This window comes from Mus pahari, chromosome 5 (genome assembly GCF_900095145.1).
Source record: "Mus pahari chromosome 5, PAHARI_EIJ_v1.1, whole genome shotgun sequence".
Lineage (NCBI taxonomy): Eukaryota > Metazoa > Chordata > Mammalia > Rodentia > Muridae > Mus > Mus pahari.
Genome location: NC_034594.1, coordinates 45,618,424 through 45,640,704, shown reverse-complemented (window position 1 = coordinate 45,640,704; position 22,281 = coordinate 45,618,424). Strand labels below are relative to the sequence as shown.

General features: G+C 36.0%; 2 protein-coding genes across 12 annotated transcripts in view; one reads left to right on the top strand and one right to left on the bottom strand.

Moving 5' to 3' along the window:
- Window positions 1-13,261, top strand: part of Kansl1l (KAT8 regulatory NSL complex subunit 1 like) — a 99,164-nt gene extending 85,903 nt beyond the window's left edge. For 5 of the 10 annotated variants that reach the window (XM_021198332.1, XM_021198331.2, XM_029538357.1 and 2 more), the window contains 7 exons: window positions 4,262-4,390; window positions 5,662-5,783; window positions 6,468-6,592; window positions 7,893-7,947; window positions 9,147-9,259; window positions 10,529-10,697; window positions 11,509-13,261. In XM_021198332.1, coding sequence (XP_021053991.1) covers window positions 4,262-4,390; window positions 5,662-5,783; window positions 6,468-6,592; window positions 7,893-7,947; window positions 9,147-9,259; window positions 10,529-10,697; window positions 11,509-11,739 — 944 coding nt within the window. In that variant the 3' untranslated portion in view covers window positions 11,740-13,261. The remainder of the gene's footprint in view (window positions 1-4,261; window positions 4,391-5,661; window positions 5,784-6,467; window positions 6,593-7,892; window positions 7,948-9,146; window positions 9,260-10,528; window positions 10,698-11,508) is intronic. The other 5 variants (XM_021198334.2, XM_029538358.1, XM_021198333.1 and 2 more) reach the window with 3 other exon arrangements.
- Window positions 13,262-13,265: 4 nt separating this feature from the next.
- Window positions 13,266-22,281, bottom strand: part of Rpe (ribulose-5-phosphate-3-epimerase) — a 22,114-nt gene continuing 13,098 nt past the window's right edge. Inside the window, exons 3-6 of one of the 2 annotated variants that reach the window (XM_029538359.1) lie at window positions 17,285-17,424; window positions 16,749-16,883; window positions 16,252-16,338; window positions 13,266-14,718 (exon numbers count right to left, since the gene is read on the bottom strand). In XM_029538359.1, the coding sequence (XP_029394219.1) occupies window positions 14,596-14,718; window positions 16,252-16,338; window positions 16,749-16,883; window positions 17,285-17,424 (485 nt within the window). In that variant the 3' untranslated portion in view covers window positions 13,266-14,595. The remainder of the gene's footprint in view (window positions 14,719-16,251; window positions 16,339-16,748; window positions 16,884-17,284; window positions 17,425-22,281) is intronic. The other variant, XM_021198324.2, reaches the window with a different exon arrangement.

Here is a 22,281-nt window from a genome sequence, read left to right as displayed (position 1 = left end):
GTTACAGCATAAAAGTTGGTCATTAGTTACCTATGCTAAAGACTTATGCAAGATCATTATTAAAGAGTCTTGTTTTGTGTTTTAAAGTTTTTCATAATAAAAAAGAATTCAAAATGCCTAGATCAAGGAGCAATTAGCTATGCTTAAGGTGACGTAAGTAGCACTATAAAATATAGGTTATATTCAGGCACTTCTATATGACAGAGCTCTGCTCATTGAGATTAATTCTGAGAATAAATTCTTTTTAAAAATACAGAAATATGGTATTCTGAAGACTGTAACAGTAGTTGCTTGTGATAGTGGTAACAGCTGATGTCTAGCAGTTACAGAATACATAAATTGTCAGAGAAATGTTACACAACAAGTGAATAATAGTGAGGAATAAGGTATGAGAGAAGCAATTTTACACACTTATATTCTAATTTAAATTATGATTTCATGTTTGACATGTGTAGATTATAAAATGTACATATTTTTGAGTGAAAGGGAATATGCAAAAATGAGTATGTACATTAGAGAAGGCAATTTTGTTTCTTTTAATGGTGGTCATAAATGTTAGGCAGCAATTGATACTGGACCTAGCAATAATGTAGTGATATATCACATATCACATGTAATGGAAAAATTTAAATGTATGAGTTAGAATATACTTGAGTTTCATGTTGCTATGCTGCTAGGCAAATCAATGCAATATTCTTTTGTGTTTTGTCAGTTTCTTTTCCCTATTCTTCTTTCCTATCATTCTCAACTCAAATGAGCATTACAATTCTTCCTATGGCTAAAATAAAAGTAGAGTTGCACACTGGGAAGATCTTTTTGCTAAGATACTATTAAATGCTGAAAAATCATAAAGCACCAGAAACCACACACACACACACACACACACACACACACACACACACACACACACACACACACACTCTGCAAAGGAAAAAGTCAACAAGAATAACTCTTAAAGGGTAAGATGTAATGACCCATGATAACAATCTATAATAGCTCTTAAGGCAAAAAGAGAGGTTAAAGGGGATGAAAAATAGAGAATTCTAGATAAAAATGCTGAGGGCCATTTTGGAATTTACAAAGAGATGAAGAGTCCAGATCAGCATTCTTAAAACTCAACATGCAAGTACATTACTTGAGGAATATTGTTAGAATGCAGACTCAGATTCAACAAGTTTGGTACGGGACCCACGACCCTATATTTCAACCATATCTCAGCTGATTCAGATACTGGCACAATCATTAAGTTGTTACATACATGCTGACTTTTACAAAAGACTTCAAGTAATTGAAATAAACTCATACTGTGGTGACATAAGACAATGTGGTGCTTCCAAGTCTGTACAAATAGTCTGGTATTCCTCAGAGTAAATGTGTGAGATAAGCAGACAGGTCTTTGGCACTTTACCTTGTCGTATTATACTGTTTTACACTTACAAAGTCAGGTTGACTATAGACGAGGAAGTAGGCAAAGCCAAACTAAAAAGTTGAGTAACTACATGAGTAGTCTAGTCAAGAGGAAATGGCAGCACAGCCAATAGAGAGGGTATAAGTTAGGGAGAAGACCTAAGGAATTGTGATTAAAGCCCATCAAGATTACCTAGATTTACTGGTCATTCAGTCTATATATTAGCCAGTAACATTCCCTGATTCTTGACAACTGAGTGCGTATGTAAAGACCTTACTGTCTTGCAGAAGAGGCTCTGAGTACTTGAGTAAAGGGCATATGGAAATTCTTTGTATTGTTTCAGGACTTTTGTGAATGAGTTGACTTAACTTTGTTTTTAGAGTGAATAGCTGCAAGGAGTAAGAGAAGCATGACCTCTAAGAAAAAACGTAACCTATAAGAGGGGCATAATCTCAAGCAATCCAGAACCACAGAGCTCAGGCTCCTTCATGGATCTTGTTTTAAAATCTCTTTATGTCCACACTAACTCCAACAGAATAACTTACTTATACTGAAAGTCCAGTTTTTATTTCCCTTCAATCATCATAGCCAATGATATTTAGATTATAGATTGTGACCTCTATCCTTTTAAGGTACACTTTAGGGAAGTACTGGAAGACCCGTAGGTTCCAGCAAGACAGACTGGATCCTGGTGGTTTTCTCCAAGCTGTTTCCAACCATTATACAAGCTATTCTCTCCTCTCTCCTCTTTCCCTCACTATGACCTATAAGGCAGGGAAGATAATTAAAGGGTGAGTTAGATGGGACTCGCTTATAATATCTACCTCCCAGTAAAGATGCACCACTGATGTAAACTTCCTTTCTGTTAGTGATGCTGTCTAGGTACATGAAGATTGCTCGTGTCATATCCTTCTATTTAACATCTTTCCTTTTGTTGGACAGAAGGGAATTTTAATGTCTTTAGAATTTTGCTATTTTTTTTTTCTGGTCATTATTTTCATATATCCAGTTTCATTCATCCTCAGTCTTTTACAATAATCTTTTAAATTTCTTTCTTTTAACTTTTAGGGTATATCTATCTGTCCGTACTATCATGAGTTAGAACAAATTTTTTGAAAAACATCTGTATGACATTCAAATGAATTCTTTGAAATCTGAAGAGTTAATGTAAGCAATTCAGGGAAAAAATTCAAGGTTCTTCCTTCAAATGCTCTTATTCATTTACTGTGCTCTCATATTTCATTTCTTTTCTTCATTTTATTCTTTCAACTGGACTTTTCCAGCCCAAATTTTTATTTTCTAGCTGTGGTTATTTCGTTACATGGCTCAGTTCATTAAGTTCCAATCGGAACGATTATATTTTACATTTCCTGAGTTCTCTGGAGAGGCTTCCAGGTCATGCTCCCTTCTCTTCATTGGTTTGGAGATCTAGTAACCTATAGTTAGGGAACACTCTAAAATTCTTAAGGTGGTTCATTCACTTCTAGATTGTTATTTATGGTGTCAGTACTAAAGATTTTAGGAGTTTGTAGACTCACATTTGAAGCTGGTATTTATGGCCAAGACTGTTCTATTTACAGTTAGTGAAAAAAAAGAAAAAAAAAAAAAAAAGCAGAGATTTGGACTCAGTGTTATTTTCAGATTGTAGTTAGGAAAACAGAATATTTCAAGTGGGGCATGATGGGGACCTTAACTATTCATTTCTCTGTGGAAAGCTAGACCTTGTTATCTGAGTGATAGAGAACCTATGAAAGTAGCCTAGCTGAGTGATATCTGTCCTGGCATTCACGGTCAACTAGCTGCTCCACAGTAGCCTTCTGTTGCCATTTTTATTTTCTTGTAGGTCAACAATTGATACTGATCACATTTTCGTGGCAATCCTCTTCCCTTGCTTTGGCTTTCTTCTGCTAAATTCCATAGGATGTGTGCAGAGATTCTTTGTAAACTTTGATTCATATTCTCTTTTTGCTGACAAATGTGTGTACTATATGCATAAGACTGTCTTTAAGGAGCCTGGATAGTTACTTGTAGGATGAGCTCCTATCTTATCATTGGGTTCCCGATAACTGTTGTTAGCCGGTGACTTCTATTTTGCCCTTAGTGTAATTGACATCCAAGTCTTCATATTTTTTCTATTCCATTCTACATTTCCAAACCTTTAGCCCCTGTTCCCCAAAAGGAGCCAATATACTCACTAGACTAATACTTGAGTTATAAGGTTCAGATGCAAAATACTCATGATAATAAAGCTAACATTTATGGCACGTTTTCCATGAGAGACACCTATTTCAGTAATTAATTGAAACCTCATATTCTCAAGAGAGCTGCTACTATAAAGAGATTGAAGAAACTGAGGCAGAGATATCAACTTAAATTATTTAAAATTCAGGTTTTTAAAGTTAAATAACAGTGGTATGAAATAAGGTTCTTGCTTTCACAGTCCATGTCTCATGACCATGTTGAAGCTCACTGGGTGCTGAAGTATTCACAGATTTAAGGATAACAACTTCAGTATTTAAACTGGCATTTAGTCAAGATTCACAGACAGATCTAAACCAATGCTCACTGATTTTGAAGACATTGAAAACATAGAATATTCTTTTTATCCACTTACAAATAAGTAAAAATAAAAATGGAAATTGGACATTTTATGAGAGTATTTTTGGGGAATGCTACTATTTCATTTATTTTTAGTATAAGAACCATCCCTCTTGGTAATCGAGTTTCTATTTCATTGCATGTAATTTTGATAAAGAATTTCAAAATTTTTATATAGAAACATATTAGCATGTTCACTGTCTCTGTTAAAGGGCAAAAACTTCACACAGCCTTTTCTTTCCCCATTTGTTTTAGTACAAGGTACTTCTCTGAATCAGTGGAGAAATGGATATTCACCTATGTGTAAGCCTCAAATAAGGTCACAATCATCTGCACAACTATTACAGGGAAGAAAAAAAAGACATTTAAGTGAAACAGCATTAGGTAGGTTAAAATGAAGGCATGACCATTAATTTAAATACTAAAAATAAAGAAGTAATATTCTTCAAAGAACCCTTGTCTTGTGAAATTTATAATTCAGAACAGTCACTATGAACCTAATACACCTGTGTCCCCATGATTATATCCATGTGCTTAATTTGGGATTTGTAAGCTGGGTATCTGTCCACTTTATAGCAATTCTTTCTTTCCTGTTTTCTGATTACTTGCCTTCTGTGAGCTTTCATCTGTACTGAATTGAGTCTCCAAGGATATATAAGACTCAGGATAGGACAGTGTAAGGTTCTCTGATGGGAATTTATGAACATTATTAAATGTCAGATTTTGAGAAAGTGGTCAGGATTCAACCAAGGAACGTCAATGACCCTTTCCAATCCTCCTTAGGAGTCTCTCCATTTACATTTACAAGATGAACAAGATCTAACCCTTGAAAATAGAGCTATTCTAATAACATTAAGTTGTTGTAGAGACTTTGGAGATGACAGTTATTATACTTGTTAAAAACAGCAAAATATATTTTGAAGAGAAAGTATATTTGTGTACATGTGTACATTTGGTTCCTGCTCACTGCCCTAATAAGACATCGCCTTGATAAATGAATTCTTCTAGGATAAAAGAAAACTGGAAGGCAATTGCTAATTTCTATATGTAGATTTTGATTTGAAGAAAATACCATAAAGAATACCAAGTAGGAAAATAAGCAGAACTTGACAAAAACATACATATGAATAAGAGCAGGTATCAAATGAATATTGTGAGAAAATGAATCTCATTAATGAAAGTTGTTGGATGCTAAAACCCCAGAACCTTTTGAAATTACTATAATTATTTAAATGAAATTCAATAAAAATAAAAATTCAGATGGTCAAATGAGCAAATCTCACACCAAGTAAGACAGGCAAAAATAAGGAAAGAAGACAGCAGGAAACTTAAGATCAGTCTTGACACTACAGCCTCGATACAGTGCCTACACAACAACAATAAGGTGAAGAAGACAACAGAGAAAGACTACTCAAGGAACAATAATACAAAGCATACTAGGCAAAAAGCCCCGAGGCCCCAGAAATTAGAAATACTTGGTAGAAGAATATCGCTGAGATGCTTGTTTATCGTTTTCTTCTGTTTTCTGATTATGTCTTTAACATGAAGTAAGCAAAAACAAATAAAGCTCAATTCCCTGTCACTGATTTGGGAAAATAATTCTAATACACATGGTTATTTTTAATATGTGACATTCTGAAGGGTTCTTTCCACAGCAGGAGAAAGAACTAGATTTGAAGAATTTGCTTTTCAACGTTCAGAACCAGGATCTCACTGCAATTTTACTGCTGTCTCTAATGCCAATGTCATATCAAGAACCCAGAATCCATCCTCACAGGTAGGCTGCTTTTAAATCTTATAAATTTTAAAATAGTTTTACAAAATTTTAAAGAAAACAAGCTGGTAAGAAACCTGTTGGATTATTTCACTAATTCATGCCAGACTTACTTACTAGTACATTTTAGAACTGTCTCCTTAGGAAATAGTAATAGTTAATTAAGACATTTTTACTTGGAAGCTAGCAACTTATTAATCTTTATTTATAAATTCTATTTTTGTTATAAACTTATGACCATGTCTAACATCCAAAGCTAAACAAAGTTTTTCTAATAAGCATATGGATTTGTTGTTCTTAAACTATTCTACTTTTATTTTTTGCCTGGACAATAGAGAGATCACAGGTATGAAAGTTTAGATGGGGAGTCTGAACCAGGAGCATATACGTGAAGTTCTGTAGCAGCCAACTTCACTCAGGAGCTCCCCAAATTTCATGGCCTTTCAAATAATTGTGTTTTTATACAAAATAAGTATTACATATGTTTTAAAAGAGATGTCTTTGATTACAAAAGATAAGCCCTCTTAATTGTCTTTCTTAGTATTTTATAATTAAATTTCATAACAATGAATTTACAAAATTATGTCACACATATACCACATACTATTTTTATATAACTAATGAAGGAATATCACCACAAATAACTAAAACATTACTGTAAATCAGTACAATAATTCTGTGTTGCAGACTACCGCACGACGGAGGTTAAGAAGTGAGAGCTCTTATGATATAGATAACATTGTGATTCCCATGTCATTAGTAGCACCAGCCAAATTAGAAAAACTCCAGTATAAAGAAATACTTACTCCACGGTATGTATACTTACATGTTTCCTTTCTTCTTTCTTTAGTAAACTTAAATTCAGAGGCAAGTTATAACTAAGAACAGAATGATCCCCCTTCCCTATTTGCACAAAAGGAAAATGGTAAAAGGAAGCTTTATATTATAAACTAATTGATATTAGCATTCAAAACAGATTTTATCTATTGAGTATAGATAAAATTGATTTCATCTATTGTGTGTATTTTACTAGCATGGTACTTTAGCCATGTAAAAGCTACTACAACAAACAGTCCTTACCTTTTTTGATATATACTTGGCTAGAAAGAATTAAAAGAAAGCAACTATATCTGTATGTGTATTCACACTGTTAAGACAGTAATGCTTGTTAACAAAAATAAGTTTCTGGTTTATTTCTAATTAAGCAATAAAAAAATCAAATAGAAAAATGAAAGGGAATGTCTAGGAAAATGGTTACACAGACACAAGTGTGGAGGCCTAGCAAGACATAGAGGTTTGGAATAGTTTATACAAGAAGGCTGAGCAACAGAAGAACCAGACTACAGTGTTCCTTGAACGCATGCATAGAGCTGCATCCATTTGCAGTGAAGGCAGCAATGTTTTATAGCAACAATGAAAGCTGTCTCTTATAAATATAAGATATAAATATGGTCCTAGGAAATAGAAAATGCTGGAGATAAACACAGAGCCAGGTACCAGCCATATTCTGTCTGCCATCCATCTCCATTTTATTTCCATAAGTTCACTTACTACTTTACAGTTAATCTGAGGAATAAACCTGGTACTCTTATTAGGTACCATAGTTACATAGATACAGGATTGGCATTTTCTACAATAAGGAATGTTGTTGTAGTTATAGTGTTCCATAGCAACATTTTCAACCTACACTGGAGAATTCTGTGAGCCAGTTGTTAAGCAGCTAGTAACTAATTCCAAAGGGGGCATGACACACATTTCCATAACAAAGAAAACTGGCAGATACTATGAATCAGGTTAGACTTCTCATTTTTGCTCAAGCCAAGTTTATTAGATTACCACTGAGTTAATTCAAAACCAGCACATAATTAGAACTATATAGTAAGAACAACTATATAGTAGAAACTATTTACTGTAAGGTTTAAAGATTAATCTTCTATTTTCTCTTTATAAAAGTATTGTTTTTCTCTTTAAAATGACAAACTATTAAAATGCAACCATTTGAATCATGGAAGTCTCGAGGAAATAAAATCCTAATGTATTTAGCTGTTTATAGAAAATAAAATTGCTATATTTGGATGAAAGGTATTTGAAATTCTTTTGTATTTTCAACAGCTGGAGGAAGGTTGTTCTTCAGCCCCTTGATGAACATAACTTAGACAAAAAAGAGGTAAGCTGCTTTATGATTAATGGGATAATTGCACCTCCTATATTATAAAGCTTTAATCATTTAATATTTAAATATATAAAAGGAAATATAAAACAGCATGTTTTTTTTTGAGAAGTTTTTTTAAAGGATAGTAATTTTGTTCTTTTTAAAAAAAAGTTTCTTTGTAAATTTGACTACAAAAGTAACATATAGCATAGTGTATCATCCAAACCAACCCAAACAAAAGGGCAATGTGGTCCACATATAGTGCTAATACCAAGAGTCAAGGTAATCCTAGCAAATAATTAAATATTGATACTTCTATAGTAAAATATATATAGCTAATGGGCCAAAAACACTAAGAATAAATATTATCACAGCATTTCAGATCAGGTTGTGAATTGTATGAGCAGCTGCTTTTTCAGATTCTTGGATACTGAATTATTGGTAAAAGATTCTGAACTCATATAGATTATATTACATTAAGAACAATGGCAGGAATCAAAACACATTGTATGAAACTCTAAACTCTCAAAGAACTAATGAAAAAAACCAGTTAGAATGGAAATACTATGTAACAGCTGATTCTATCTTTAGGTAAAAATTGGAATTTTATAGAAAGCACATAGAGTTTCTATGAATTCACAGTGCTTCTCTGCCCAGTGGTTTTGTTTTTCAGCTATAGTATTGTATCTTACTGTTAATGCACTTCCCTTTTCATTGTACTTTTGCTAAGTCAGAATGATCACTGCCAGGAGAAAGAACTTCCCCAGAGTTACAGAGTTCAAACCCCAGTTAAGTCAGTAACTGAATACTGATTTACCTCAATCAGCTAAGTTTTACTTTTTTTGACATTCACATGTTCTCAGAACAGTGTACTTCATAAAAGATATCCATAATTGCTCAATGGAATAAAGTGTAACACTCTCTTTTTATAGATTGGGCAAGATAGCATATACCTGCAGTCTGTGCACTCCAGAGGTTAAGGTACAAAGAGTACTTATTCAAAACTAGCTTGAGCTACACAGCAAGATCCTGTCCCCAAACAAATGCCCAAACAAAACAAAACTATTCCATGAACTGTGACAAATGGGGAGCACTGTGAGTCCATCTGTAATCTAGGTACATATTAAAACACAGGCCAGGAACAGGCTGCTTAAACAGCTTCCTGTTCCTGCTCAGAGACTATCTGAACCTGTTCTGTTTCCATATCTTACCAGATAGAAGATCTTTCTGATGACGTCTTCTCCCTAAGACACAGAAAATACGAAGAGAGAGAGCAAGCTAGGTGGTCACTGTGGGAACAAAGCAAATGGCACAGAAGAAATAACAGGCAAGTATTTGAAGTTTAAAACATCAAAGCCACAATATATAGGTAATGAACATAAGCTAGCCTTAAAGCTTGAGAAAGATCACTGAGAAGGAAAACAGAAGATACAGGATCAGCTGTTGTGTGAAGTGGTAACTGCATATGCAAACTTACACTCAAAAAATATCTAGGAAATTATATATGAGTTTCATGCTGCTAGCTACAATATCATTATTTATATTACTTACCTAGCAAGGACAGGAACATTATATAAAGTAACGTCATTTTATTCAGGAATGATGGTACATGCCAGTAATTAGGAGACCGAGGCAGGGGCTTTCCAGTTTAAGGCCAGGATAGATTGTACAATGGGGACCTCTTTTCCAAAGCCTCAGCCAGTCATCTCCATGTCCTTTAAATGGTGAGCTGCACTAGGGCGGAAGCTTATGTAATTCATTTTAGCAAACATCTCAAAAATAATACTATGCAAAGTCTTCAAGAAATTTTATTTTAGTATAAAAGGCAAATAGTCCATGTGACTTTTAAATATATAAATATTGGATATAAGCGTATACCCAGAGTTCCACACTCAGGAGTCTGAGGCAGGATGATAATGAGTTAGAGCATTTGCTGTAGAGACAAATTCTGCATTAAAAAAAAACAGAAACAAGCCCATAGGTAGACTTTCGGAGAGAATGACAGTAATTACCTATTTGAGGATACCTCTAGTGTTTTTGCAGTTAAATTTCATTATTTTTAATATATTAAAAATATAAAAATATTCAAAAAATATTAACACATTTTTAATATATCCACAACTAAGCAATTTCATAGAAAATGTAGTAGTCTCTTAACTTAGGAGACATTTTTCAATTAGCTAAATAACATTAAAGTCCTTTCTCTGAGATGCTCAGATGGACTGTAAATATTTGTTGAAAGAGTTCTCCTAATATAAGAGAGACTCTATATTGCTATTCTTTTACACATCCTAGAAACACAACTTCACAACTTTCCAGAAATACAGAGGATAAATGTGACTCGAGGATTCCATGTATGATATAAAAATAATTACAGACTAACTTGAGAACTCAGAACTGTAAAGGTCAAGTGCATGGCCCTTTCTGTCTTTTAAAAACCAAGTAACAAATGTGATAAAGCACTGGGTTTAAACCTTGAATAAAACCTTTCCTAATGACAACACTGGGAAGACCATCAGATGAGCATGGGTAGAAATGCTGAGAAAAAAGCAGTACCGACCTAGTGATACCCTGTATTTACTTATTTCCCTGCTAGAGCTTACAGTAAAAATGTGGAAGGGCAGGACTTGGTTCTGAAGGAACACTCAAGTGAAGTTGGCAGTGCTCAGCAGGGTACTGCAGAAAGTCCTTTTGAACTCCCAGCAGAAAGCCACAGTCTGTGTGCTCAGGACTCCCTTTCTTTAAATGATGGTCAAGAAGTCAAGGTAAGCCTGAGTTATATGACTGTTTTCTTTTAATTGCCTTTTCACTTTATTTCACTTATGTGTAGAAATTGTTAGATGTAAAGGGCTTCATTACAGACCAAGGTCAGTGAGATGTTCAATCTAGTATGTCCAGGAAGGTCTATAGTGGAATGCCCTAGTCCCATTATATTAATTTCTTTTTATTTATTTTTTGGAGACATAGCATATCAGTAACAACTTTCATCTATTTATGTACTTAACTGTTAGGGAATGGAGATTCTATCAACTTGCTTTAAAGAACAAATCTTTCCACTGGAGACTCACACTCGGTGCACAGTAAACACCATTACTGTTTTTCTGCTTCTAACAAGTTTGTCTCCACACAAATCCAGTCATACTTTAGAAAGTATTCTAGCACTATACAAACAAAGTTCCTGCATCTTTCCCCACTTGCAAATATTGAAAAATAACTAGATCAAAAATGGAGTGGAACTTTAGAAATGAATATCCAAGTTGTAGAAAAACAGGAAGAAAAAGTAATAACAATGAGGTAGAAATGAAGTACAGCCCACCTTACAGGGGCTTTGCTCAGATATCCTTACATTGAACAGAGACAAGTATTCTGTGGCAGTATTTTCTCTTCCTAGCAGAGGCAAAAATGAAGAAACAATTCCTAAAGTCAGGAAATTCTCAGGATATCCATTTGGACATGAGAGGAAAACAAAAACTTGAACTTGCAAGAATACTAGAAGAATAACTATTAAAACTGACATGATAGATTCCTTAATAATCAAATTAGGTGAAACTTAACTGAAAATGTTTTCCCTTTCAGTCTTTGCGGTGGGAGCGGCGAGCGTTTCCATTGAAGGATGAGGATACAGCAGCCTTATTGTGCCAAGATGAAAGAAAGGATCAGACTGAGGGGGCAAGCACAGCCTTCCATGATGAAATCTTCTGTAGCACTACACCCGAGAATGGCCACTCTCCAAAAATGCAGTTAGAAGGAATGGAAGAATATAAAATCTTTGATATAGGAGTTACTAATGTTAAAAGAAATAGGTGACAGGGAACTTATTAAGAAAAATATGTAACTGAAAGGAAAAGAGGAAAAAACCTACAATCCTCTCTTCTGGATCTCCACCTCCTCTGGTCAGGGTTCCAGAACAGGAGGAGGTCCCACATGTATCCATCTTTGACTGTTCAGGGAACATGCCAGAAGTCTTTTTTTTCTTCCTGAATCACAGAAGTAGCTAGCTTCTCACCTACACAAATGCTAGTAACTTGTGTTTGACAATAATACAAATCACAAGCACTAAGATATTAACTGCTGCAATTTGATGACAAATCATACCTTGGGGCATTTGTTGAGGTAAGAGCCCCTCCCTGATAGTACCCTTGATTTGCATCAAATGACAACTATTCTTTGTTTCTATTCTCATGGCAGTTCACTAAAATTGCCTCAATAATATGAGAATATGCTAGTGTGTATAAGAATCTATACACATACAGTGCACACATATGTAGTCTTAAAACTGCATGTATGAATTACTCTATGCAATATAAGTTGCCATGAATACCCAGCACAGGTGCTGACTGACAACAGACACCTGGAAGCTTTGACTGTGGAGAGGGAGTTGTTTTTTCTTTTATTCTAAACATTGTTTAACCAATATAAGTTATTTATGGAAATTCTTTTATCAGATAACGCAATATTCATTTATTTGAAATCATTGTTCTCTCCTGGACTAGCCACAGGCCTTCTGCTTACTCCTAACAGAATTAAGAGAAGCAACTTAAGAGTTTAATATATTGATACATTTAAAAACTATTGTCGTTGGAAATTCACCGAGTTTTACTTGCTTTATGTACCTCTTCAAGACAGCAATTTAAAATGTAAAACAGCATACAAATTATAATATGGTTGTAATTCTAGCTAATGTACAGCTTCTAATTTGGTTTTTCCTTACCATAGCTTACAGAAATACCTATGCTTACAGGCATCCTAGATCAAGAATTCAAGTTTTCCAAGACCAAACCTTTAATATAGAATACTGAGGAGTGTACATTAAGGAAAATTCCTTTTGAAGCCATACCATTTTTTTTTTTCCTAGATGAAAGTTAAGGACAATTTGTATCAACCACTTTTTGTTATGCAAAGAAAGGTTACTCGATTTGTAGTTCCTATACTACTGAAAATCCTGGCCACCGAGCTTGGACTCTATGGGATTAGATACTTAAGATTTTGTTGAGGATTAGAAATTAAACTGATCCCTGCAGAAGGGGTGTGGGGAACCATTTAAATTCAATACTTACAAACTTTTGCTTATAGTTTTACTATACATTTATTTTTAAAGAAAAAGATAACAAAAGCCAGAAAAATACAAGGTGTCCCAACAAATAATTTCAAATCTTTGTCATGGCTGATATTATAACCTTCTACATAGTTTTTTTAATTAAAGTTATTTCTATATGCCTTGTATTGTCTGATTTGATTAAATGCACAAACCTTTCGTAAGCTATTTTAGAAACAAGTATTAATAAACTTTTATCTTACAGGGCAGGAAAAAGCCCAAGCAAGCCCTCTATCCCAAGCCTACTGTCAGTGTTCTTATTTTATTACTACTTATTTATGGATTAAGTTTGTACTGTATTCTATCATCTCTTAGCCTACTTCTTCCTTCTTAGAAATTATATATATATATATCCATCCTTGGAGTCAAAATCTATACTTCCAGAATATTCTTGACTTACTCTGATTCTGCCAGAGGATACAGTTACACTGAAAATAAGAAAAGTAAAAACTTTTTTTTCTAATCCACTTCAGGAGCTCTGTTTGTAGTCAGAGCAGTAGTACACACCAGAAAACTGCTTCTGACTGGACCCTTTCTATGTACCAGGCTACTGGAGAGCTTTACGGTTTTTAGTCTTAAAATAGGAAAAAAAATACCTGTTCTAACAATTATAGGACAATTTAGCAGTTAATATGATTATACAAAAGTGCTTAATAACTCATAAAACAGACATGATGCCTGCCATTTTGTGTTGAACATCTTCTACAGTCTAGGAGTACAACTATAAGCCTTCCAAAATCATATTATGGTTCCATTCAATATATATAAGAGTTTATAGTGAAAACAGTTGGGTGATTTTTATTAAAGTTAAAGAGCTAGAATAGGGTACTCTGTTCTATTGGTATCCAACCCAGTGGCACTTCCAAGAGAAACTGTATGGTTCCTTTCTGCTCCTGGCTATTTCATGCCCCTAAGAATGATGGCTGAGTGAGACCCAGGGGCAGGAAGGAATTACAGAGTAACTTCTGTGACAAAGAAAATACCTTGATAAATCTGTGCTTGCATTTCAGAAACCCTAGGCTTCATACATTATTGTTTATAGTTTTTAATAAAACAAGTGTAAGATAAAAAGTAAAAATAATTCAAATGCCAGACCATGACATGCCACCCCACCAAAGCTTCTAATTTTAGTCTCATTCCACTCATATTCTCAGGCATATAAACAAATCACAAATGACATGAACTAGAGAAAATATGGATGTCATTTGCTTTAGGGATAAACCAGGGAATCAAAAGAACATTCTTTGTAAAAATACAGAAAAATGTTTTTCATAGTAGCTAATTGTCCTCTTAGCCATTAGGACACATTTCTGTCTGTAATCTTAAGAAATCATATTTTCACTCTTTACAAAATTCATTCTCCCAGTATAAACATGAATATTTTCATCACACTAATTTCTAAATGACATCTCTATAAAGGTAGTTATTTCTAACCTCTTGAACATCCTGCACAATTGATTTTAATCACTGGAATGCAGCATTGCTTCGATTGCAATGTGATTTGGTAGTCAATATTCCTTTTTCCAATAAAAAAGGTTTCATGAGCAGAAACTGGGTTCCTTGTGGCTTCATCGATCAAGAGAACGTTTCTGAGCCGCTTCTGAGCAAACATTTCTTAGTAAGTTGATAACAGCTCTTGGGTCATCACTCCTCATAATGGCACTGCCAGACACAATCATGTTAGCTCCTGCCTGTAAGAAGTACACAGCTATGCGTTAGCAGGGAAAAAAATCGAAACCTAAGTCCAGGACTAGCATTTCCACCCTTGCTTCCGTCACCATTTTTCCAGAAGCTGACTGTAGCACTCTTAATTCACTGAGTTAAGAAGGGAAATGCTTATAAATGAGGCCACACTATCATTTGTAAATAAGTCTACCAAGCCATGGGACTGTTGGGTTAACTAACCCTAAGCTGCACACAGTACCTCTGCAACTGCTTAGGTAAAGCTTTAAACTCAATTCAGGTCTTTCCTATGCATATCAATGGCCACAGACACTAAGGAAATATTGTATCTGTTCATTTCTAGACAGTCTGAAAGGAGACAGTATGAAAGTAGAAGCTATCTATAAAACATCACAAACAGTGCCTTGCCATTTTGTGCCAAAAAGAATAAAATTATATCTCAATGCATGCTTAGGTTCTACTATGGCTTAGAGTGCTGGGTGATATTTTTACATGTGGAGACACAGAAATGGGAGGGAGCGTGGTGTTACATATACCCGAACAGCCTCAAATGAGAGAACTCCAAATTTAGGGTCTGAGATTTGATCTGAGGGAAACCCAATATGTTGTGAAGTCTCAGCTGGAAGCTGAAAAACTACAAGCTGAGGGAAAAATTCTCCAATTAGACCCATCAAAAACAAATACTCTTTTCAGGAATTAGAATTTATAGGACTATTGATTAACATGTCTCTTAATTTGAGCAGGAACAGCACAACAGAAAAATTTTGTTTTGTTTAAAAAAAAAAAAAAAAAACCAACTTAATAGTATCTAAAGGATGACCTGCTCAGTAATCCTCTATCCAGCTGCTTTGAATAGACTCAGCACTGCCAAGCCTTTTATTTTTATTTTATTTTATTTTTTAAGTTAAGGTCTTGCTAAGTGCAGCCTAAGCTGGACTTGAACTTAAAACTCAAATTTCTCCTGTCCTTCATTTCTCTACTTTCTTAGTAACTGCCAAGCTTTCCATCGTTTGTATCAGGCAGAAAAGTATGGCCACTATAGACGATTCGGAATAAAAGTGAGCCATCTGACTTGTTCTCAGGAAGGGCTGCCATCTAATGCCACCCAGAAGCAGATCCAAGCTAGGGCAGCTCCCTGCAACACAGACTAAGCATGGTAAAGGGGTACTCAGCCTTGATTTTCAACAGAACTACATCTAGTGACTTCTTATAAAACGCAAACAGGTAGCTAATAACTTTTAAATTCTAAAGACAGCATGATTAGGTCAGTTAAATTTATCTACTTTTCTCCAGTTGAGAAGTTATCTTTTAAAAGAACTTAGAGGTTTTGCTAAGGGCGACTTACTCCTTCTGGAGACCAGGAGTCACTATTTAACAATTTATGTTCGGAACTCACTTGTTCTTTACTTTCTAATCCTACATTTGAACAAAAAGTACTTTCTCAAGGAAAAAAATCTATTTGAGCAATCCTTTGGTGCTGAGAGTGTCCTGCAGGTATCAGCTATGGGAACTACCCCGTCCCTGCTGAGGAGTCGTCTCACCTCCGCACACTTCTGAACAGTGTCAGGACCTACTCCACCATCGACCTCTATATCCAAAGCTGGAAACTGGGTCCTCAACCAGTGAACCTAGACATACACGAACAAACAGTGACTTCTACAGTGGACATGCAGGGGGAAGCAAGCACACAAAACACCACAGCTAACACTAGCCATGAAACAGCTAAGCCCACCCATACTGCATACAGACATTACTGGGGATCACTTCAACAGACTGAGCATATTATGTTTGTAAAAGCAGTTCAGCAAATGACATTCAATTTGTGATAGCTTTACGAAGACTGCAATGAAAACTCTCAAGTGACCAAAGGTCACAAAAATAAGTTTAAAACTTATCATGCTGTACTACAGTATCTGAAGACATCTCTGTCCCTTCACTTACAAAACAGGACATGTCTCAATGACATAGATTGCAGTTATGTCTACCGAATAGACACCTATAACAAAAACCTCACCCCAGAATAGAGTATTTCTTTTACCTTGGGCATCATATCTTCCATGAATTTCTGCCCTCCAAACCCAGGTTCTACGGTCATTACCAAGGCCATATCTATTTGATTAGCCCATGGGGCCAAATATTCAACTGTAGTTCCTGGTTTGATGGCAAGGCCAACCTGTAACAAACAAATGCTAAGTCACATTATTTTCCTATTGTATTATAGTGGCCTAGTTTAAAAAAAAAAACAAACCACATAATCAAAAACCTCATCTTACAAAACAGTATGAAAATTATCCAGAGTATAACAGGTTTTTTGTTTTGTTTTTGTTTAACTTAGATTTATTTTTGCTACCTTATTTTTTGTTCTTATTAAACAATTATTCTTCTTACAATATATTTGATCATGCCCTCAACTCCTTCCAGGTCCTCCCTAGCCACCCAGCTTTCTATTTTCTATTTTTATTTCTTTAAAAACCAACTGCCCATGTCCAGACCTTTCCCTATCATTCATTTTCTCCCACCCATCTTACCAGCTCTGACAGGCACTAGTATAAAATAAGACTCCTATCAACTTACCTTCATCCCATTCTCCCGGATGTCTTTAATCAAAGCCCCTGGGTTCTCAGTTGCCTCAAGATGAAACGTATATTGATTGGCACCTGCCACAGCCATTGGTTTTACCCACTGTTCTGGCCTAGACACCATCATGTGCATATCTAGGAAGAAAAGACGTCTCCTATACATTACTGAGAGGAATATACCCAGCTCATAGGATGAAGTCAGCCTATAGGTTTGCTTATTTTGTCATTATGTATATAAATTATTCTGGCATTAAAAAAGTGATCAGTTATACTTTGTTATAGTCTTTATCCTAAAGAAACAGTCTGGTTATATTCACTTATGACATAGTTTTTCCACAAAAAGCACATCTGCTATATGTAAAAAGAAATGAAATCAGAAAACTGAGATTTAAGTCCAGGAAATGCTAATTTCAAAGTTTTAAAGAAGTTACACTACCTACACAGCCTTGTTCTCTTCCAGAAAGCTCCATGTGATTCTTTCCATATGCTTTTTCAGGTGATCTTTATTGAACTGCTACAGTAATGGATGCTCTAGGTCCTAGAAATCGAGCTGTTTCTCTACTGCCTTTGGGATCATTCTTAGTGAGATAGTATGCAAAAGAAGATAAAATATGAGTTAGGTTGAACAGCTAATGCCAGGACAACTGAGATTGGGCCATACTAGGAGGGCATGATGTCAAAGAAACTAGTAGATAGGGAGGACAACGGAGCTCTGTAGGCTGCTGGGATTTTTTTCCTGATGAGATGGAGAAAACAAAGGTGTCAGTCTAACCACAGGGACTACTGTGACAGGAACCCTGGAGAAAGTCATGTTCTGGATGCATAGCTATATAAAAGGTGAAAGGAAAATGTAGCTGCTGCCAAGGATTTGGCCTGAGCAAGAAGAGGAGAGCTGCAGTTCAGTGAATGACAGAGAGAAAGCAAGCTGGGAGGGTGTGTGGCAGCCTAAAGTTTGATGTACTTAAACACAGGCATAGTCTTAACGTTTTTAAAACCTGTAGAGCAATTCTAATCCAGCAACATGGCTGCTCTGGCAAGGGATCACATCTAAAGATATGATCCTGCCAGATTGCAGACACACTCTGGATTAAGTACATACCTTTAATCTTTAACAATGAAGGTAAGTTTTAGTTGAAGAAAGCAGCCATGTTGTAAAGTGACATCTAATTGAGGGGCAGACAAAGTGACAATCAGAGAAACATTTACTAGAATAAGTCAGAGATAGGATACACCCAACACATATGAGAACATAGACAAAAAAAGACTACTTAAGAGCAGCAAGAGAGGAAAACTTGATAGTTTGGCGGGTGGTGTGTATACATGGCAGTTTTACCTGGACAGTTTTACAGAGTCAGTAGAGAGAAAAAGCTAGAGACAAGAGAATACAGAAGTAGCTAAAGAATGAGACAGAGACAGAAGATTAGAACATATTGCCAAAATTAGTATGAGGCCAGACAGAGCAATTCAGTCAGAAGCCAAGAAAAGCCAGACTGTTTCAGTCAGCTTGGAAGATTAGATTATACAAAGGCTAGAAGCTTCCAGGCTAGGCCTAGGGATAGTTAAAACAGAGAAGGAAACACTCTGGGCTCAGTATGACTGGGCTCTTATTACCTCACCTGAGGAAATAAAAGCAACATTTACAAAAACCGAATGTGTTTCATGAGGAAATGGTTGCTTCCAAGAGTCAAGACCACAAAAAATATCCTGTGACCAATTCACTACAGGGCAGCATGGAGAGCAATGAGCATTTTTTTTTTTGGGGGGGGGGGGGTTAGAGGAAGTCCATTTTTGGCCTTGCTAAGATATATTTTAACACTTCAGAATGAAACTAATATAAAATTCAAAAGCATTGGAAAAGAGCTAGACTATACAAGCAGCATATATTTCTAAACTAACGAAAACATGTTAGTAGATAAAAACTTCCATGTAAGAGCAGCAGTCCTAGAACTGGGTCTGGTGATCTCTAGTTGATACCAGCTAGATAGATAATACAGGTGTTATGTGTTAGATATTTGAATTAAGACATTTCACAGTACTAATCAGCACACACAAAGAGAGCTTACTGCACAGCTTCATTTTGGAGATTTTCTGGTGTCACGTGTGGTTTAAAATGTTAAACAGAAGGCTAAAGAGATGGCTCCGGAGTTAAAAGCTCTGGCTGCTCTTCTAGAATACTGGTGTTCTATTCCCAGCACCTATATGGCAGCTTGAAACTGTCTATAACTCCAGTCTCAGAGGATCGGAGACCCACATATAGCCTCTGCTGGCCCCAAGCATGCAAGCGGTTCATAGACAAACCTGCAGGCAAAACACCCACATATTTATGCTATGTAAGTAATTTTTACAAAACTTAAACAAAACATTCTAGACATAAACACATGGTTAAGTTTTATATTGTGCACCCCACACCAGCTTGCTCTTTGACTTACCCCTCTATGTACGGACACTATCTATATACTACAGACACTATATATTACGGGTATTATATACCACTGCTGGTTCAGTACTTGGCAGTTGGCTGAAGAGATTACATCTAAAGTCCTGGTATCACCGTGCTCATGATCCAGTTATCCTATTTCTAGAAAAGTAGTATTATTTTGTGTGCGAGTGTATATGCACAATGTGTGTATATACATGTGTGTGCATGCCATAGTATGCATGTGGGGGTCAGAGGACAACTGATAGAAGCTGGAATAGGAAAAGGAACACAACTTAGGCTGTTAAGCTTACAGAACAAATACTTTTACCTTCGGGTTATCTCGCTGACCCCTGCTTTTTACTTGCTATCAGCAACATAGCACAAGAATAATGATGGTGACAACTGGGACAAGTCCTGATGCTTCCTTTAAGTAATAATGCAATACTACAATCCTTGCAATAATGCAGTGAGAAAATCTGAGAGAGAATGCATTTATGACCTTGGGCCCGAACTCAGTGGGCAGTCCCACAGTCTCCAGAGGACTCTCCACCCCACAGGTGCCCTAGCACACCCAGGATCTTAGGATCACTGGTGAGTGGAATACAACATCTGTTCCAAAAGAAGTAGGGTTCTAGCTGTCTGAAGACAGCTAGAGCACAGACACAGGAACCCCGCCCGATCAGTGGCTGAGGTTCCTTCTGGTCTACCTTGGTTTAGAACTCAGCGGACAGCCCCATGGTCCCCAGAGGAGGTACCACTTCCAGGCACTCTAACACACGCCCAGGATCTTATGATCCCAGGATCCCAAGATCCCAGGAGCTTGGTCACACCAGGATCTCAGTGTCTCAGAGGAAGCTGGACTGCCAAGAACTCTGACACACCCAGGATCTCAGCATCACAGGATCCCAGGATCCCAGAGAAAGCTGGACTCTGAGAAGTTCTGAATCAACTGGGACTACAGGAAAGACAGGCTCCAATCAGATATGGAGGGCAGGGAGCATTTGAGATAATCAAATGGTGGGAGGCAAGCTTAAGAACCGAAGCAATAGAAAACAAGGTTAACTGGCATCATCAGAACCCAATTCTCCCACCATAGCAAGTCCTGGATACACCATCACACCAGAAAAGCAATATATGGATCTAACTTCACTTCTCATGATGATGATGGAGAACTATAAGAAGGCCATAAATAACTCCCTTAAAGAAATATAGGAGAACACTTCCAAACAGGTGAAGAATTGAACAAAACTATCAGGATCTAAAAGTGGAAGTAGAAACAATAAAGAAATCACAAAGGGAACAACTGGAAATAAGAAAGCTAGGAAGGAAGTCAGGAGCCATAGATGCAAGCATAACACACAGAATACAAGAGATAGAAGAGAGAATCTCAGGTGCAGAAGATACCATAGAAAACATGGACACAACAATCAAAGAAAATGCAAAATGCAAAAAGATACTAACCCAGAATATCCAGGAAATCCAGGACACAATGAGAAGACCAAAGCTAAGGATAATAGACGAGAAGGAAGATTTCCAACTTAAAAGGCCAGTAAATATCTTCAAGAAAATTACAGAAGAAAACTTCCCCAACCTAAAGAAAGAGATGCCTATGAACATACAAGAAGCCTACAGAACTCCAAATAGTTTGGATCAGAAAAGAAATTCCTCCTGCCACATAATAATCAAAACACCAAATGCACAAAACAAAAAAAGAATATTAAAAGCAGTAAGGGAAAAAGGTCAAGTAACATATAATGGCAGACCTATCAGAATTACACCAGACTTCTCACCAGAGATTGTGAAAGCCAGAAGATCCTGGGCACATGTCATACAGAACCTAAGAGAGTACAAATGCCAGCCCAGACTACTATACCCAGCAAACTCTTAGTTACAATAGATGGAGAAACCAAGGTATTCTATGACAAAATCAAATTTACACAGTATCTTTCTACAAATCCAGCCATGCAAAGGATAATAAAGGGAAAACTCTAATACAAGGAGGGAAACTATGCACCCGTTCATGATAAAAGTCTTGGAAAGTTCAGGAATTCAAGCCCCATACCTAAACATAATAAAAGCAATATACAGCAAACCAGTAGCCAACATCAAACTAAATGGAGAGAAACTTGAAGCAATCCCACTAAAATCAGGGACTAGATAAGGCTGCCCACTCTCTCCCTACCTTTTCAATATAGTACTTGAATATAGTATAAACTTCTTCCTTATAAAATATAACTATTTCTATAAATATAACTATTTGCAGATGATATGATAGTATATATAAGTAACCCTCAAAATTCCACCAGAGAACTCCTAAACCTGATAAACAACTAAAAAATAAATAAATAAATAAATAACAGTGGCCTTTCTCTACACAAAGATAAACAGGCTGAGAAAGAAATTAGGGAAACAACACCCTTCACAATAGTCACAAATAATATAAAATACCTTGGTGTGACTCTAACCAAGCAAGTGAAAGATCTGTATGACAAGAACTTCAAGTCTCTGAAGAAAGAAATCAAAGAAGATCTCAGAAGATGGAAAGATCTCCCATGCTCATGGATTGGCAAGAT